The sequence below is a fragment of the Rhopalosiphum padi genome, chromosome 1 (assembly GCF_020882245.1).
Source record: "Rhopalosiphum padi isolate XX-2018 chromosome 1, ASM2088224v1, whole genome shotgun sequence".
In the NCBI taxonomy this organism is placed as follows: Eukaryota; Metazoa; Arthropoda; class Insecta; order Hemiptera; family Aphididae; genus Rhopalosiphum; species Rhopalosiphum padi.
Window position 1 is genome coordinate 27,241,871 of NC_083597.1, and position 20,587 is coordinate 27,262,457.

The 20,587-nt window shown below is 26.9% G+C and overlaps 3 protein-coding genes across 3 annotated transcripts; 1 reads left to right on the top strand and 2 right to left on the bottom strand.

Moving 5' to 3' along the window:
- Window positions 1-5,203: 5,203 nt before the first annotated feature.
- Window positions 5,204-7,870, bottom strand: LOC132932405 (cell cycle checkpoint control protein RAD9A). Its single transcript, XM_060998767.1, has 6 exons — window positions 7,511-7,870; window positions 7,073-7,284; window positions 6,841-7,002; window positions 6,535-6,688; window positions 5,975-6,146; window positions 5,204-5,896 (listed from the first exon to the last, which is right to left on the bottom strand). The coding sequence occupies exons 1-6, from the start codon at window positions 7,542-7,544 to the stop codon at window positions 5,332-5,334; spliced, it is 1,299 nt and encodes a 432-aa protein (XP_060854750.1). The 5' UTR covers window positions 7,545-7,870; the 3' UTR covers window positions 5,204-5,331.
- A 149-nt stretch (window positions 7,871-8,019) lies between these two features.
- On the top strand, window positions 8,020-12,335 carry LOC132932406 (ER membrane protein complex subunit 2-like). Its single transcript, XM_060998768.1, has 8 exons — window positions 8,020-8,264; window positions 8,342-8,455; window positions 9,503-9,653; window positions 9,764-9,907; window positions 9,978-10,134; window positions 10,353-10,448; window positions 11,444-11,547; window positions 11,615-12,335. The coding sequence occupies exons 1-8, from the start codon at window positions 8,249-8,251 to the stop codon at window positions 11,694-11,696; spliced, it is 864 nt and encodes a 287-aa protein (XP_060854751.1). The 5' UTR covers window positions 8,020-8,248; the 3' UTR covers window positions 11,697-12,335.
- A 3,160-nt stretch (window positions 12,336-15,495) lies between these two features.
- LOC132925243 (SCAN domain-containing protein 3-like) lies at window positions 15,496-17,790 on the bottom strand. The gene has a single exon (XM_060989655.1). It carries the CDS (start codon window positions 15,976-15,978, stop codon window positions 15,496-15,498), a length of 483 nt encoding a protein of 160 aa, XP_060845638.1. The 5' UTR covers window positions 15,979-17,790.
- Window positions 17,791-20,587: the final 2,797 nt, after the last annotated feature.

A 20,587-nucleotide genomic window follows, 5' to 3' on the forward strand; every position in this document is an offset into this window, starting at 1 on the left:
TTATTATAATTTTAAAATAATAACAATAACAATACACACACTGTAATTATGTATTGTATAATACTATAACAATATAATAAATAAAAACTATAATATAAGCACATACATTTTAGAAACTCTTTAAGTTTAATTCTTCTTAAAACCTTGATAACTCGAAAACCTCAGTACATCGAAAATCTCGATAAATCAAAAAATTTCATTTCTCTTGAATTTCGACTTATCGAAGTTCCACTTTTACCATCTCTTCCTAAATTGAACGATATAAACAACACTAGAGGAATGCAAAGATAATATATTATATTATTATATATGGTATTCAATTAAATTTGTTGTTATAGTTTCCTACCTCATGCGTTAAAAATTAAAATTATTTAATTATAACTCACATTATTCCTACATTTTTATTACTCGATAGTGCCGTATTGTTAGTTTACAATAATAAATTTAAGTACAATTTCAAAAAATATTTTGGTCTAATTTTCATTAAAAATCTAAGAATCATGATAACCTCTTAAAACAAATACAAAATATTCGGCCAGTTTAATATACGAGCATGAATCTTTACTCATCGTTATAAACGTTTAGATACTTATATGTAGAGCTAAAATAAAAACATCGTATTGTTATCTCTTTATAAAAATAAAGCTTTTGATTTTTATTATTATTTATAAATTATAACCCTAAACATTTTATTACCTGGTATAAGAATATAATAGTATTTCTAGTAGTAAATCATTTTAGTCGATAACATAATGATATCATATTATTGTGGATTTGTGGAGACTCGTTTGCGTATTGCGCACATATCTATCAATATATTTCTTGAATTTACAAAAACTCGTATCTGCACAAAATACTGTGAGCAATGAATATTATTTTATACGTATATAATTTTGGGTGTTGTACGTAACGGTGTTCATCGAGATGACATACACTGTTTCAAAGGCCGACCCCACACGAGACAGGACTCGTTTATAATCGTATAGGTACTTCTATTCCCATCGGTAACGTTTTAATCGCAATTGCAGCCATGGATGTATACCTATTTTTGAATTTTAAAAATTACTGAACTCCTATAGGTACAAAAGCACTTTTCTATAATAATATTATATTGTTGTACAAATTACAGTAGGTATACATCTATATATCAACCTACACATATTTTATAGATATTAAATCATGTGCGCGCGTACAAGTATATAACAAAATCAAAAGTAATAACCTATATATATATATTCGTGTGTGTGTGTGTGTATATAACATACAACCATTAAAAATGTATATATATATATATAGGTTTGCCTATGCCTCGATATAGTGTTTTGCTAACAACGATTTGTACGCGTCTCCGGCACGGTCACGCGCGTGGCTATTCTATCCGTTACAGTATTATTACCTCCCATGATGTACCAATACCTACCCATATTGTTGGCGTATATATATCGCGTAGTTCTCTAATTAATCGCGAGAAATGTACTTCGTGTTTGCTGGCCGTGCACAAATCGCGAAAACGGTCTCGCCGAGGAATTCGACCGTATATATTATATTATGTATGTATATATATATGTATATATATATATTATATAACGCACACATATACATTATTATTATATTATAAACACACGCCGCCCACACACCCCTCTGCGCCACACCGACCAACCGTCGCCATATACGCGTTGACAAACGCCAACGTTATATACAGTCCCGTTTTATTTATTTAAGTATGCGCATTTATACGTGTGTGCATATATATATGCGGTGGTATAAGTGGGTATATTTTTTGTTTTTTCCGTTTTTTTTTTTTTCCAGTATATTTCGGAATTTGTACGCATAAATTACCGGAAGCCCGCTAAAATACTGCGGTGGGTTTAAGCTGGCGGTGACAATATTAATGGCCGTTGCTAATAAGCTTAAAACCCGCGGCACTTTCGATATCAAGCAAAACGGATCCGAGCGCATTTCGCAGTGTTAAAACTATATATTTACGTATATACTCGTATTATATATAGGTAATATACTAATATATATAAATAAGTTATACACACGTATATACGTATATAATATTATATTTTCTACCATTTTCCCTCGGTTTTATTTTTTGTGTTTTGGTTTTATTATTTTTGTTTCCGCTGAAAAACGTACGCACAACGCACAGCACAATACAGCTATATATATATATATATATATATAGGATATAATATATTTAAGAATATTGGTGTTTTGTGTGTCTAAGACGCATATATTTTACGGAGTTATTGTCTGACTACCCACACTGATTAGGTAGATAAGTCATCTGTTGTTTTTTTTTTTTACTTTTTTACAAAATCTGAAAATTTTTTTCGTTTGATATATTTGTGATAGGTATTGAATTTTTATAATACTAGTGATAACCATTAAAATTAAATAATGTATATATAAATATATTTTATTAGATACCTAATATAGGTTGCATGCCTTATTATATAAAGGAATTGTGTATTTGTGCTTTGAATGGAGTTTTGTGGTTTAGTGGTTATAGTAACTATCGATCTACAGTATATTTAATATTTACTGTTTTGTCACATGACGTGTAAATGTGTTTCAAATAACTTTGACACTTCTGCTCTTATACTCAAAAATATTTTGAAATGATATTGAACATATAGTAGTATCATACAGTACCTACAGTATAAATCATACAATGCCTATTACCAGTATTACCTAGGTCATACAATAAATGTGCATAAGAAAACAATTGTCAAATGGGCAAATTCAGATCGTGTCGTACCGATTGGATAAGTTGATATAGCGTCATCTACTTCGACTTCCGTGAACTCTACATTCCTGAGCCCATTAACTGATCTTCGGATTTCATGAAATGACTGTGGTATAGTTTTCATGGGATTTATATTTATTACTCATTCGTTCTTTAAAAATAACATTTTAAGTTATAACGCAAACACGTATTCAAAACTACGTATACAGTGTGTTTTTTTTTAAAGGTAACACGAAATATTTTAGTCCAGTGACTTCAAATTTATATGGAGTTTTCCAGAGACGTAGCCAGGATTTTTTTATGGAAGGAAGGGCTAAATACTTTTTACTTGAGACTTGAGTTATTGAAAATCAAAAACAACAACAAAATAAAAATACTGATAACATATTAACGTTGTTTGCCGCTAACGTATTAACTATTTTACATACCTAATTAAAATTTGTAAGACAATTTCCATACTTAAATTTAAATATTTCAAAACAATATAGAAAAAATACGACAAATGGGGGTGGAGCTATAGCCCCTTTAGCCCCCCCCCATGGCTACGCCACTGGAGTTTTTGAGAAGAAATAGGGAATATCTAAATATTCTAAATACACATTTTTTGATAATTTTCAAATTTTTATATCTCTCAGTGCGCGCATGCGCAATACAACTTGCATTTTTTTAAATATCAGCAGGAATACAGGATAAACTAAATTTGTTTATAACTTTTTGATCTCTTAACCATTGCTCTAAAAGTCTAAAACCAAAATTGACTAAATGACACCGATCAAATTTTTTAGTTTAAATCATTGAATTTTTCGACAATTATCCTATGATTTTACAAATTTCCGTGGGAATAAATATAATATTGTAAATACTTGTGTAGGCATTCAAAGAGAACACAGTTTAGCAACTACCCAAATGGAAGTAATGCGTCGTCTGTAGTCGTGCATAGAGAATGATGGGTTAAATTTTGAACAATTTAAAAGAAAGGTATTAATTGATATTAATTCATTTTTAAATAAATAATAGAAATTACAAATGTTGTGTCAATTTGTTCACATTATTCCTAGAACATAAAACAAAATTTGAAGTAAACATAACTTCAAATCAAATTAAATCTTAAAAATAATTTTTAATGTCTAAAAACATATTCAAAGTGGTGAAAAATACGTGGAATTGCATGGAAATACTTAAACTAAAACATTTACACGTTGTCATTTAGTCAATTTTGATTATAGAGGCTCGGTTAATCCCGTTAAGGGTCATATTGACTTAAAAAAATTCGATCTATTCAAATTTGGTATTGAAAACACTTAAACACCTGTTGCTATTTAAAAAATGCAAGTTGTATTACGCATACTCAATTCGCACACTGAAAGATACAGAAATTTGAAAATTATCAAAAAATGTATATTTAGGTATTCCTTATCTCCTCCCGAATTACCCAAGTACCTACAGAGTACAGGTAAAGTCAAAGTTACATATACCATGTATCTATTATTTTTCATCGTATTTTTTTAACTTATATTACATCAAATAAATTATTTATTATTAGGGCTCGGAAGTTATAGAAGCTAAAACAGGTAAAATATGATTATATGAATGAAAAAATATTAAATATTCAAAAAAATCATTCAAAATTCTGAAAATAAACATTTTTTTTAAAAATTGAAAAAATACTTTTAAAAATACTGTAAAATGTCAATCGTATACAATCGATTTACCAACGAGTAAACAATTAATACATTTATGATAAGTTAAGTCGATAACTTAATGACAATAAGAAAATATATTTCAGCATATTAGCGAGTTATTAATCATAATAATATGCACATTGCACATCGTACCGTTGTCGTCAAATTAATATTCGACAATGACAATAAATACCTATACTACATAAAATGGTACAATAATGCAGTTTTATATTTAATATTATTTAAAATACAAAAGCTAAGAAGAAAAATCAATGAAATATGCAGTTTTTCCATGAAATTAACAAATAATGCAAAATATTCATTTTAAATTCTTGATTTTTGAACTTGCCATCATATAGTGGTGTAGCTTGGTCTGCTATAAATCGATATAAAATAAAACAAAATGCAACTTCTACAATTTCTGAAACCTATTTATTATTATTATGATACTGCTAGTTATAGAGCTATAGTTTTACTAACTATTAAAACATACCTACTAACTATTTCCAATTTGACAATTTGTTCATTATAATCTTTATAATATGTCATGTGGATATGTTAAAAAAGTATAAGACTCACATTTGTTATGATAGTCATACTAACCCAAACTATCAGATCTGTAGTTCCTTCTACAGTTTTTTAGTACCTAATAATTAAAAAAAACTATTTTTACTAACCATTTATTAGAAAATTTAAAATGTATTTGAAATTCACTTGGGGACTTCATTGAGCATGTAATGTTTAGTTAAAAAAAATATAAATTAAATTAAATATTTATAATGCAATTATATTTTTCCAGTTTATTTAACATAATTTTTAACATAAGACTTGAGAAGTCAATAAACAAATTAATACATTTAAGTTTGTTTCTTAACAATTTATTAGGTACAATAATTAATCAGAGTCATCTACAAGTCCATCTGAATCATACACTAGCACTTTTCCCTTTCCTTTAATAGGAGAATTTCTGATAGATAACGAATGACATCTGGCAAATACAAGTGCCGTTTCAGAAAATTCTTGTGTTAAATTACTATTCTTGTTGACAAATGTTTTAATTGGTTCATTATTGACATGGAAGTCAGGAACTTGAGATAATAAAACATCTTCTTCTATACATTCTTCTCTAAACTGCTCAATTACTGAAATAGAATTGACAGAATGGGCTATTTTGGACGGTTGTTGATTAGTTGACTGATGTTTGCGTTTTCTAGAAATACTATCCGGATACTCAACTTGTACTCGCATTGGCGTTCGTAAACTAGAACTCACTATTTGGCTTCGATTTGTATTTGGTAACAAATTTTCTGATTGACCATTACTACTCTGAGTGTTTTCTATGGCATTAATATTTAATCGTATGGAATTGGCATCCCCTGATAGTGCATTATCATTCATTGTTGATAATATGTACTGGCTTTCAAATGTTAAACCATTTTTAAGTCCAAATACCATAGGCCTAATAAAACAAAATAGAAATAATGAAGTATTAATATAAGATATAAAATAAAATTCTCATAGTAATCATTATACTTACATTCCAGGAGAACTAAAGCGAATAATAACTGGTAATGTCATGTGTTCTGCAAAGGCCAACAGAGGTCGTATTTCTTTAAGAGAAAATGTTAAACAGCAACCTTCACCAACATCATAGACATCAAATTCTGATGACTGCAAGTTCAATTCAGTTCTTAACATCTGTCTTATATCTATATTAAATTTTATACATATTAGTCATAATTGACATGTTTAAATTTAATGATAAATCAACTGTTATTATAATACTAAAACTGATCCCATGCAGCTGGTGTATTTGGCCAAAATTGGTCACAGGCGATATATGAGATATGACCAATGTTGACCATCATTAATCTTTCTATAACACAATTGCTGACTATTGTATATGTACAAGTATATCGCCACGTTATATCCAAAATATTGGTGTTCTTTTGACTTGTGTTAAGTTTATCAAAAATTCAACAGAAAAGACCAGTGACTAATTGTGTACATGTAAAACCTCCTTTACAGCTAGTCAGTGACAAATTTTAGCCAAGTACACCAGTCGTGTGAGACCGATTTAAGATTCAATTTAAACACCTCGACAAGATTCTGAATGGGTTTTTAATATCACTTTTTCTGTAGTCACAATTAATGTAATGTCAGTTTCACTGTTTTGGAAATGTTTAACAGCAGCTGATAACACCTTGGAGTCAATACAAAGAGTATGACTAGTATCGACATTTTGATTTACCTAATAACAACAATATTATATATATTAAAAATAATAATTTCCCAGTTGGGCAGTTTGATAATATGTATTTTATTTTGTGTTTACATATGAACAAGAATTCTGCATTATTTATTTCCATTACAACAATCTGAACAATCCCATCATAAACTTACTTGTAATGCTGAGTATTCTAGAACTGGTATCAAATGAGTTTTAACACAAAAATTTGAATAGCGTAACTGAATAGTTATTGTATCTGCATTACTTTTAATTTCAATATGACATGACTCCAAGCAGCGGGATAAATGTGGAGATTTGAATATTGTGATACATGACTAAACAGACAAGATAAAATCAATAGGTGTTTAAAAAATTTGAACTTGTGTTAGATAAATCAAAATATACCTTGAGAGATATTTTACATTTTAATGAATTTTCACTGTTTTGTTCGTCGTCTTCAGTAAAATAATAACTAGAAAAAAATGACGAATCAAACGTAAACCATGCATATACGGTATGCCAACTATTGGTAGTATGCATGACTAATTGTGATGAATTGGGCTCAATATACAAATCTTCCCCAATGCGACACATTGTGTTCAGTGCCCGCGACAGAACTGTAATTATGAACACAACTTTGTATTACTCATATAATTACACGTTATAAATAATAAAATATATTTATCACTATATATTTAAACAGTAATAATTTTAAATCATATAAGTGTATGGATATAATTAAGGCTGAATTATTTGGGGTTGTATTTTCACTCTTTTCAGATACATTCCCATTTTAAAATATTCCTACAATAATTCGAAAACCAAAGTATTAATCATAGTTACTTTTCAAATTCTGTCTGGGTATTACACACTTCATAATGACGGCTCGTCGCACTCATCTACGTTTTGGGGACATTTCATATTTATTTCTATAAAACGGCAATGAACAAAATAAACCATTCCAAACAAAAATTGGTCATCCCACTCATCTCTGAACACTCCATTCCAAGAATCAACAAAAATTACAAGCAGTCGTGACTATTGATCTGTTGATGACTCGAGTTTTGGAGTTTATATTATAAAATTTATCAAAGCATTCAAAGCAAAATTGAGATGAAAATTTAAAAAAATGAATTACCAAAATAATTTGAAAATATTAAAAATATTTATGGGTAAATTATCAAATCATTCAAATCACGACTCTCAATGTTATCAATAGTTGTTGTCACGAACTCAACTCGGGAACACGATTGCAAGTCAAACGGCTACGGGACTTAATTATCTACGCCCATGGAGTCTCCTGCCCGTTATCAGTGTCCCGTTGCGGAAAAATGAAAAATTCTTATCAATTCCATTAATGTACAACTCATTACACAATCTAAATCTAAAATATTATAATTGTAATTTATTGAGTTACTACGTTAAGAATATTCCATTAATTAATATTTTTTCTACTGTGCACCGTCAATCAATAGCCATTAGCCACTATTGTTGATTTATTATTCCAGTTATTTAAATTTCCCCGATTCAGCTCTCCATAGTTTATATTGTTATAGATTAATTTTCAGTATAATAAGAGTCATGGTTCATTTAAGTGGTAAGTTTTAGTTAAACGTGCCTCGTGATAAATTATTAGTTAGTCTTGTTAACTTATTAATATAATTATATTTTTAGAAGCTCAAGAGAAACTTAAGAAATATAGAGAAGACAATGAACGTAAAAGTAAAGAAGTATTAGAATTATGGGATTCATCTGTCAAACATAAAATTAAGCAATTAGGAAATGATCGTAAGTGTCTTTCTTGTAATATATAAAAAAAAAAATAATAATTGAAATAGGTCATATATGTTTTTTTAATTTTTATTTAAAGTTTAAAGATTTGAATATGTTTATTCAACTTGTTTCAAATTTAAAATATCAAAATAACATAGGACCCTTAATATTAAGTCAATTTATTCTAATATTAAAAATAACTGAGTAAAATGGATTCTACTGAACATTAAATATATATGTTTATAGTTATACATCAGTAGATAGAGTCAAGTTAGAGTCGACATATAAGTGTACGAATGTATGGTATATTATTTATCAGTGCATATTATATAGGCGCATATAAAACTAAAATTCACTATGATCATAATGAATCATTAATTTAGTTTAAAATTTAAAATTGAATAAAAAGAAATTTCTGTAAATGGTTAGTTAGTAGTTAAAAATATAGTTCTCTAGTTATCTATTTAGCTGGCTACCTTCATTTTTGTAGTCAGTTTTTATAATTTTGTGTTTGGTAGGCACCTTGAAATATTTTTTCACATTTTTAAAATAGCTTACCATAATTATTTTTTTCAGCAATCTTCATATTATATTTTTTTTATTATCAGAAATTGAATTCTAAAATTGTAATAGATAAGCATTAAAAAATTAACAAGTATAAAAATCATTTAAAGATTTAAATGAAAAGAGTAGTTTATTCTTTAGGCTGAGGCCCTGACCATTTTACTCGGCTATTTTAAACTTAAAATGCTTATTAATAAAAATAAACTATACTTGATATGAATACATCAAAAATGTAATCAAAGTATCCATGTAGTAAATTTTATTTTTTTAATATGAAATAATGTAACTATTGTATAAAATCAATAGTATTGTATATATAATTATATTTGATCATTAAGAAACTCAATAAATTGAATATTATTCATCTAATGAATAAACGTTAACACCTGCTTAATTTTGGACTTCATTACTTTATTTAACATGTATAAACAATTTATTTGTTTTGCTAATAACGATTAACTTTATTTTTATTACATTTTTTTTTTTTTAACATTTCAGGTTACCTAGTTTTAGAACAAGTATTAATAGCGGCATGTGATTGTAACCGTATTGATGTTGCCAAAGTATGTTTACAAATGCTTCTTAATAAATTCCCTGATAGTCTTAGAGTGCGTAGACTGGCAATAACAATTCTAGAAGCAGAGGAAAAGTAAATAAACCATATTTTTATTAAAATTTGCATTTCAAACTTAAATAATATTATTACCTATTTTGTATTATATTTTTATTAATGTCCTCAACTTATGTTCTACAAATTAGATATGATGAAGCATTAGAATCTCTTGACAAACTAATCAAGGCGGATGAAACCAATGCTCAGACCAGAAGACATAAAGTGGCAATATTAAAAGCTAAATGTCAGATAAGTGAAGCCATAAAAGAACTTGTTGAATATCTTAAAAAGTATGTAATTAATAATTAAAATTTAGTAGTAATTTATTTATTTCTGTATATTATATCATAATAATTTTAGGTTTATGGTAGACCAAGAAGGTTGGCAAGAATTAAGTAATTTATACTTGTTGGAAGGAGAGTATGCAAAATCTGCGTATTGTATGGAAGAAATGATTCTACATAATTCTCAGAATCATTTATATCATCAACGAAATGCTGATATACGATACACACAAGTATTGAAACTTAAATTACAAACTTTTAAAATTATTGTATTATTTTAAACATTTTTTATACTATGTAAACAGTAAATTTTCTATAATTAATGTCTAATATAATATTTTATATTGTATAAAACTGTTAGATAGTGAAACTTTGAATAAAGTAAACAATTAAAATTCCTTCTTATATTGTGTATATATGTTTAAAATTAAACATTATATTTTTTTTTCAGGGAGGTACAGAAAATTTGGAATTAGCACGTGCTCATTATTCATATGCTATTCTTCTTAATCCTAACAACATTCGAGCTTTGTATGGATTATACTTGGTAAGACTTTATAATGGTTATTTTATACATTTAATATAGTTTTAGTGTAATCATTAGTTATTATAAGTTTCAAAATACATGTCAAATATTACGACTTTAAAATATTCATAACTCACTTTATTTTAAAATGATAATATCAGTAAAAGTATTATGAAATTTCCTAGCTTTCTTAGCTTTAAATTTGATAATAGGTAAATTTACTATTAATATTAAATCTAACATCACAAAATAAATTTTATTGAATGAAAAATGTCCATATTGTCTGTATGCAAGATAGACAACACATGTGGGTATAACGTGCTCTTATCATAATATGATCACTTTTTATAAGACAAGTAAAATACTCTCACTGGCTACATTTATCTATTATCAATTTTAGAAAAAATATATTATACATGATAAATTGTTGAGTTCTTTTATTTGAATTTAACAATGAGATACACTGATTTAAAGTATATAAGTATCAATTTAATATCATTTAATTCAAAATTAAACTAAATTAATAATTATATTTCAATGTAATTTGTCTAATTTTATGATAATGAAATATCTCATTTTTTAACTATATACTATACCAGGGATGGGCAACTCAATACTACTAGAGACCTAATTTATTGAAAGTGAAAATCTAGTGGTCCAGAGAACATAGAAAGCAAAAAAATAGCCAATACAATTTACAATTGACATTTATAGTTCAATACTAGATAAGAACCTTAGTTTTACAATAAAAATTGTGTCGATTTTATAAATATAATATATAAAACACAGAAAATTCTCAACATTTTATATTTTTATAAAGTAATTTGAAATGTAGCACCGCCCAGTTTAAAATGGTATGTGGCCTGCGGGCCGCCAGTTGCACATCCCTGTACTAAACAATGATAAGTAGTTTGACTCTAATTTGTCTCCCATATCCCATGCAAAGTAAATTTATCATAATAAATCAATATAATATATCCTATAGACTTAAAGATACAACTAATTATATTTTTTAGACTGCTCGCAGTTTGATGTCATCACAAAAAAATAATCAAACAAAAAAAAATACGTTCAAAAAAATTGCTACATTGTCATTAAAACGAGTTGAACACATGTACAGGTAAATAGTATAACTCAACTTTTCAGATATTTTATATTAATTATAAAATTATTTATTTCTGTTTCAGTGAGAAAAAACAATTAAATAAAAAAAATCAGCTGTATGTTCTTGAAACATTAATGGGATCGTTGCATTTGAGCTTAAATTAAACTAGTCTTAGATATTTGATATAACTCTATATTTATTATTTTTATTTCATAAAAATTTATTTGGCATTTATTAAGATGATATTATGCCTACACTTCTATATGATAATGTAAACTTTATTTGATACATTGTAATGTGTTCAGTTCAGCCAATATGTCTAAAACATTTTCTGAATTTTGTTTGTTTTTTGTTTTTTTAAATTATCAGTATAGTATTGATATTGCTGTTTTTTTCTATGACCAAATTTATTGTTGTTTCCACAAATTGTATCTACCACTTAATTTTATATTATTATTATTATTTAATTAACTATACAAAAATAATAAGAACAAATTAATTAATAAATCTGGGTAGTAATAAATAGTTGACAATAAAATTCAAATAACTACCACAAATGTGGCACCTACAACAGTTCAATGCAACAACGATTACACTGCCTATTAGATAAGGTAATACTTTCATCAACAATTTGTTTCAAATGCTATATAATTTCTAGTAAATATTGAAAAATGTTACATTTACTTCTAAGAAAATAATATTGTATAATTTAATCAACTTACGTGTTTTTAAAGTTCTATTTATTGAAACATATTTAGTAAAATAAATAAAACTGATTTAAAATGGATTTAATTTTAATATAATACTGTTCTATTATTTACATTTTCTAAAACATACAGGAATAAAACTCTACAGTAGTATCCAGACCATAATATTGATATTACTTTATTTCTATTTTCTAATTGATTTAATGTGGATACTGAATAATTATCTAAGCTTATTGTGCTTGATGAATCACCTTGTATATATTTATGTTATAACGTGTACTATGTTTATATATTATAATTAGTATCCAATGCTTGTTGGCCATTAAGTATTTGATGATTGTTACCTGTAAAATTTGTAACAGTACAAAACAATATTTTTTATAACATCAACATGCATATAATATTTAAGACAGTGGGGGGGACAATATTGTTTATATGCCTACTTTTTAAATAGTATAGATTTATACTTATAAATATTTTTTTTTATCAACAGTACCTATACCTAATACTGTGCCTAATACATATACAATATACATTTGAGGTATGTAAATATAACAACTAACAGCCAAAGGATGAAACATAATATTAGATTACTATCTATTAAAACAAAATACAAGATTACAGAAATATTCTTTATTTTATAATGTTAAAATTAATTTAACTTATTAGTAGGGTTCAGATTTAAAAGCAGTATAATTAATAAAAAAAAACATTTAAAATATCAAAAAGGGCAAAAAAGCAATTACAAAATGTATTAAAAAATTAAATAGTTTGTATACCTATTATTGTATATTTTAACTAGTTAATATTAAAAATAGAATGCAGACTTACGAACAATTTTGAATCTAGTATCAACGCATTATGAACATATTTTAATAATTTAATCTTTAGAAGATAGGGAGTATGGGTCCTTTTATAAACGTTGAATTAACTGGTCATATCAAACTCGATAAAGTATTTAGGGATATCGATAAGTATCGGCAGTATCGCCGTTAATAAAACCCATTAAAAATAATTGACAAAATGACAATACACCGTCTTCTTCAGAAGATCTAATCGATTAATACGGTTGAAGAAACTATAAAACTATCAAATCAATTGAAAATTAAATACAATAAAGGCATTTATAAGTAAAAAGGCAAAACAAATTACATTAATCGTCTTAAATATTAAATGACAAACATTTGTATATAAAATTTGGTTACTAAATGCAATACATAGTATAGTACAGAATATACTACACATATTATAATAATATTTTTATGGAAATAGGTGGGAGGGATTAAGATTTCAAGAAATATTTGCACCCTTAAACACAATGACTTGAATGACTGGCTCCGTAAATAGATTATTGAGAATGCAAAATTGTCTATCTATGTTAACTTTGCGTTTGAAAGACTTGCTTATATATCATTCTCTTAACAGTGAATTCTTACAGTTTTTGCTGTCTAGAATCGCCAAACTATTTCGTAGAACATCAGGGCATGGCGCAAATGTGGGAGCGGAATTGATCTCCAAAAAATTTCTGGAAAGACTCTTCAATTCAAAATTCAGTAGGTACTAAATTTTGAACATTTCATAGTATTGCCCCAAAAAAATTGTGCTATTTACATTAAAAAAAAAAAAAATCATGGAACCACTTATGACCGTATTAAAAGTCGTGTAAGTATATATACATTTGTTGTTCATTTACGTGGGTTTTTACATCTAATCTGACTAAAGTTGCTCATGAAGTTTTAGTTATTTCTTTGAAACCAAAATACATTGGTGTACTAACGGGGATAATACTGAGAAAATAAAACGGAATCTATCAAAGTCAAACTCAGAATCTTCATCATATCAAGTACCAAAAAATTTAAAAATTTAAATCCAACGGTTTTGTAAACTTGAAAAAATATACTTTTTACATAGCTGTACTTAAATAGAAATACTAATATATAAATTTAAAAGGTATTTTAATTTTAAAAAGTATTCAAAATACTTTTGTCGAAGAGCATTTGCATTTTAGAACAAATATAAATACTATTATAAATTATGATAGGTACCTAGAGACGAGAATAATATTAAAAATAGTGTTTTGAATTTATTACATTTTTGAGGTTATTTACAAATATTGCATTTTTGAGTAGAAAACAAGGAATATTGATAATGTTAACAAAGACAATGACGAATAAACAGAGTACCTATTTAGATACAAATATTTGAATTTAAAATACAAATACCTATGTACCTTTGAAATTATAAGTCAAATACTTAATTTAAATAACGTTCTAAATAGTAAATATTTTATAGTTTATTGTGTTTATACTATAATAAAGTATAATAGTATAATAATAGTTTTACTCAAATACTTGACAAGATCACAAGTCACAACTCGGTTATCATTGACCTATGTGCCTGTCGATCATATAAACACTTTAAAATAGTATATTAATTAATATTTTATTAGTCAATTAATAATACATTTTATTTGCATTTCTTTCAATCATTATGTTCTGTTATTTTCTATTATCTGGTGATTTTATTTTAAGTAGTAGCCTGTATTTAAATGTCATTGTTCCGCAAATATAAACGTAGATTGTAGCTATTAATGGTATTATATTAAAAATAAGTAAAATTATCATTGCGACGGTTAAACATTAATTATCCATTGACTGTTACGGAAATAATTTTAATTGAACAAGCAAGGCAAAACTCTTTATAAATCTTTCTTGCAAAATTGCTTATTCAATTTATGTTGTCAATAAGTCAATCCAATGACTTATAACTTATAAGTTTATAACTTATAAGTTTTGATTTATAGTGAGTTACGTCAAAACCTATTATGAAACAATTTAATTACATTTTTCTGAATTTATTGTGATTTGGTAATTGTGTTTACTGTTTCTTAATATTTGTATTTATGAATGATAGGACGTATAATGTACAGTGTATTAGTGTACATAGTTGTATAGTAGGTACATACCTATATGAGTATAATATAGCCTACTACAGGGGTGGCCACTAACCTTAACTTTGGGAGCCGCAAATTTATAAAGCTAATTTGAGGTGAGCCACATTGTAAAGCGATGTTTTTGAAATGAAGACACATTGAAAAATGAACTCAAATTGAAGGAACGTTTATTTTTTACATTACATAAAACATTATTATTATTGACAAAGTTATTAACATTATTATTGATTTGACAGAACGTTTATTTTTTACACTACATAAAACATTATTATTATTGACATAGTTATTAACATTATTATTGATTTATTTATGAGAAGTGCTTTTTCGAGTGTTCATTTTTTCTGTGAGCTTTGTGAAATCGGGCTGATAATTTGTAAGCGCAGTTCGCACAAGTTCACTTAAATGTTCATCAGTTAGTTCAGATCGATATTTAGATTTAACGAATTTTAACGTTGAGTACAATGATTCACACACATAAGTAGTGCCAAAGATTGAAATAAGTTTCATAGCACACATTTTTGTTTGTGGGTATTTTTCTTCTGGGACATTTTTCCAAAATTCTATGGTTGAAACGCCACTTCGTTTAAGTCCTTTTAGTCCTTCGTCTTCTTGCAGTTCTAGTAACTCCAACTCTACAGCTCCTGTATCCTTTGTTATTGGTGATGAAATAGGACAGCCATCGCTCACAACATCAACAGCAAAAGGATTTTCCAGGAATGAAAAAGAAGGTTTAAGTGATCTTAAATTATTAAATCTGCGATTGATTTCTTCAGCAAGGCCTGACATCTTATTCGTATATTCTTCAGCAACGCGATAACGGAAATTGTCGCCGGAAATTATCGTCGTCGTCTGACGCGGTCGTAATAACGACTGTATAATTATAACGAAATCGACGGCAATAAAAATGCTATCTAACGTTTCTAACGAAATTTTATATTAATTAAGTTTAGTCTAAATTTAGTTCAAGAGCCGCACGAAACTGATTTAAGAGCCGCATGTGGCTCGCGAGCCTCGTTGTGGCCACCCCTGGCCTACTATAATTGTTGTACAGCGTTAGTAAAGTGGATTTTTGCTTTTGTGCGATCATTTTGAGTGTCATGCGACAACATATTTATCTCTAGGGACCAATTTATTTATACCTAGGTACCTAAGTGGCTAAGTCTTATTAACATAAATTAAAAAAATTAACTTAAAAACGGAGCTGTAAAGACGTCTTTTTCTAGTAAATCTGATTGTATATACGGTGTTGTGGACTAATCACTCGTGACTCATGAGACTTATGAACATTAGACTACTAATCAATACAATTTTTGTGGAATTAATACGTAGTATGATGATTTATCTTAATTGGAGATGATTTTAAGATTTGAACGAAGTGTTATACAGATTTGAAATATTATACATATAGTCTTTAGGGGTGTTAAAATAAATAAAACATTGCGTGTGGATACTGGATTATATCATATATTTATATGGCTGTGTCATCGGAAAAGGTGGTTAATAGTGTGTCGGAAGTTTATTATTGAAGAGTAATTACTGTATTGATTTTGAAAAAGTCGGATGTTAGTTCACTACCTCGGGGGACCAACGCAATGTTACTATATGGGTGAGAAAGTTACCTTGCCAGTCAATTTTTCGTTTTATGTGAAGAACTTTAGATGTTGACATTTTTTAATTATTTTGATTTGGAATTGGGAGGGTTTCGAATTTCGATAAACCTCAAATTTAGGAAAGTAAGTCAATGGTGGTGTTAAAGTATCTATTGTGGAATATTATTGTAGTACGTGTGTATTTGATCTTGATGATTCATGATTGAGCCTGAGGAAATGTGAAAATGTAAAAGAGATTTCGATGTATAATATCTATTATTTCATAGAGAAACGTTTTATTTTTATACGCGTGGCTTGTGGCTTTACCATTGAACATAAATTGAGTTCAAACGGCAAACGAGTACCAAACGTAATATATTTTACTTTTTAGTGATATCGAGTGCCAAACTGCCAACACATTGTATACATTTTGAATATCGAACACTGAATAGGTAAAAACGTCCAAACGTGCTGCACCGTTTGTCAAATAGGATTTTATTTTTCTAACGAATTATATTTAATGATTTGGGAGTTGTGACTTAATTGTGACAATCGTAAAGTTATTTTTGCATACGTTACATTTAGCTATTTATGGTGAATGATGATCAACGAATGTTTTTAAAATGTCTTTCGTCACTCACAATTTCTAAAAGTGTGTTAGTTCTAAAGTTGCCTTAAATCCGGATTCAGCCAAGACAGAACTAGCTTAGAAATATAATGAATATATACAGTGTAACGGTATCCGGTGAATTTATCGCGAACAATTGGTAGCCGGTGAATTGATTGCGAATACAAATTGGTCGCCAGCTAGGGCCCAGGATGATTGATCGCCGAACGAACATTTTTAGTTTTCTATAGTTGTTTTATTACCTACCCTACCCTATAGGTATATTTCATAGTTTTATGTTCATTATTTTAGAATATTCAAATATTCTTATAATAATGTCTATTTTATGTCTACTCTTATTTATTTATTTTTAAATAACGGACAGTTAAACGCTAATTTTAATTTAAAATAATAATAAATAGATTATGTATAGTAAATAATAATATAATAACAATTTAATCACGGCCGTGTTAATATCACCTTAATTTTAATAGGGTTAATAATAATACAAATTACAAAATGTATTTTATATTATTTTATATTATATTTATATTATTATTATTAATACGGTAGTCAGTGAATTGAATAAATATTATTAACTTACAAAGGTCGAAGCTAACTAATTACAGCGCGAGTGCTCAATTCCATATGTTGTGTATTGTGTAGGAATATTTTTTATCAAATTAACGGCTTTGGCTGCTTCAATATTTCCACAATCTGGTACTTGATTATGTGATATTTCTTTAAGTATTATTTGATCATTGTTAGAATGAATACGGCCTTTACACTTCATTTTTTTATACTGGTCACATGTCTATATAGACTTTTGTTCAGTTCCAAATTTTTCAAAAATATACATATATTCGTTATATAAATTAATTAATTTATCTTTGCCCTTTTCACTATTTATAAATTCCATTATTATACAATAAACAACAGTTGACACACATAATATAGCACCAGCATCGACTAACAAACACAAGTATGCAATGAAAAATTGGTATGACCAACGGAATAGATGACGATAAGTCGATAACGGCCGTATAAGCTTATCGAAGTTATTGTCACGCCAATTCAATGATCTCATGTGTATATCATTTAATGGTACCTTTCATATAGTATATATTATTATATCTGTTGACAGTATTGTAAATTGGATCAACTGTTCGTTAATAAAAATAAATCTATAAGAATACTTGAATATTCTAAAATAATAAACATAAAATTCGGAAATATACCTAGGGTAATAAAATAATTAAAAAACTAAAAAAGTTCATTCGGTGATCAATTGTTCGTGACCAATTCACCGCAATCCCAGTGTGTAACAGATAGACTTGACAGAAAAAAAAAATTATGATACTTAAACGTATGACAAAAATTGTTATTATTATATGATGAGTAAATATTTTAAGAACTATACTTATGTCAGCAAATTCTCAAAAATCCTATTTTTAAAAAAATTATTACATTCCAAATTAATTTAATCAAAAAATATTGATATTTTAGAAAAATTCTAAAAAATAAACTACTTGACTTACATACACTTTTTTACCATCAAAGTTATTCTTATAATCAGATTCACAAATTGGCTATTTTAAATTTATCCAAAAAAATTTTAATCAAATTTAATTTTCAGTACTAAAAATTAAACTATACATGTATAGTTAGGGCTAGGATCTCATAATTAAAATAAAAAAATTGAAAATCTTAATTAGAACAAAAGTTATTCCAAAAGTCAGTTCTATCTATTACACTCTGTATATTATAATGGTGACCTAATGCGGCGTCCCAAAATTACTTCAATAATTTAATTTAGTTTGTCTTTTACTCGTTTTTTAAATATTTAAGTTAAAAATACAAAGATTTTTTGATACAATGATTCATTTATATGTAAATGCTTATTTTATCAAAAATTGTTGAGGTTTTAGAAAATATCTTTCAATAATCTACTCAACTAAATATTAAATAAGTTCTTATATAGTTATAAAGTTATATCAAATTAATAATATATATACTCATTTTAAATTCGATTTATAGAGGTATCTTTAAATTATCAAAAACATATACTACTTAAGAATAAAATTATTTGGATTTAAAAACGTATGATATCATTAAAAAAAACTTAAAAAATTATAATTATTTTATAAATAAAAAAATCAATTAGTAAATAACACGAAGTTTTAAAATTCAAATACTTCCACTACCGTATAATGCGAAGTAAAACTAAATGTAAACATACGTTAATTGTTAATGTAATTACTTTGATTTATAATAAATAATAAATGTATAAAAGTAGGTAATTGGTTTATAACTTGTAATATATTACTATATTAGTTACTAAAATATTTTATTTCTTAAATATTGAATTAGTAAGCCATACACATTTATATTGCTTAAGAATATTATCATTTATCATTGATAAAATAATAAATGATTAAGTTTAATGACCTCGTGGCTAGTGGAATATAATATAACTATTAACTAGTGATTTTAATAATTGTCATGAAAAAAATATTTCTACTTTAGTAGCATAGCCTTATCTATTGATGAATTCATATTATACCTAACGCCAGAACAGAAAAATAATAACACAGAACAAAAATAATCTTATTATTAGGGCAACAGTCATTGTTTAAAAATATTAAACGATACCTGGTAATAAAAAGTTAATATTTTTTTATCAAGACGTGTCTTAACTGTTGTGCTTGTAAATTTAATAACAGTCCTAAATCCTAATCTTAAATGTGCATACGTATAAATAGGAAAAGGCTAAAATCACTAAAACGAATACCTTAGAATAATCATTTTTTTATAAGACAAGATATGGATATCCTATTTGAGCTATTCGAGTAATTAACATAGGTATATATGCCAAAACTAATTTTTTCCTAATAAATATTTCTAAATTATAAATAAATACTTTTTATTATAAGTTAGGAAGGTTAGATTTCAATCAATACATCGAATTTTTTGTTTAAATTCAATATGTAGATATTATCATTTATCAATGTAATAAATAAAGTTCGATTTTTAAAGAAATGTATATTTCTTTACACCTCACTAAATAATACCTATCTGAATTTGAATTGTCGATGTTTCGTGCAAGGTTCTAGCAGGATTTCATTTTTTTTGTATATTCAAATAAAAATGCATATAAATTATAAAAAATTAAAATTGCATTTCATTTGCGATAACTATT

Coding starts and splice junctions, on each gene's coding strand:
- LOC132925243 (XM_060989655.1), bottom strand. CDS start 15,978: ATGTCAGGCCTTGCTGAAGAAATCAATCGCAGATTTAATAATTTAAGA.
- LOC132932405 (XM_060998767.1), bottom strand. CDS start 7,544: ATGAAGTGTGTAATACCCAGACAGAATTTGAAAA. Junction 6,689..6,840: donor TAGAATACTCAGCATTACAA/GTAAGTTTATGA, acceptor TGTTGTTATTAG/GTAAATCAAAATGTCGATAC. Junction 5,897..5,974: donor CGCTTTAGTTCTCCTGGAAT/GTAAGTATAATG, acceptor TTGTTTTATTAG/GCCTATGGTATTTGGACTTA.
- LOC132932406 (XM_060998768.1), top strand. Junction 10,449..11,443: donor CTTTGTATGGATTATACTTG/GTAAGACTTTAT, acceptor TATATTTTTTAG/ACTGCTCGCAGTTTGATGTC. Junction 11,548..11,614: donor CGAGTTGAACACATGTACAG/GTAAATAGTATA, acceptor TTTCTGTTTCAG/TGAGAAAAAACAATTAAATA.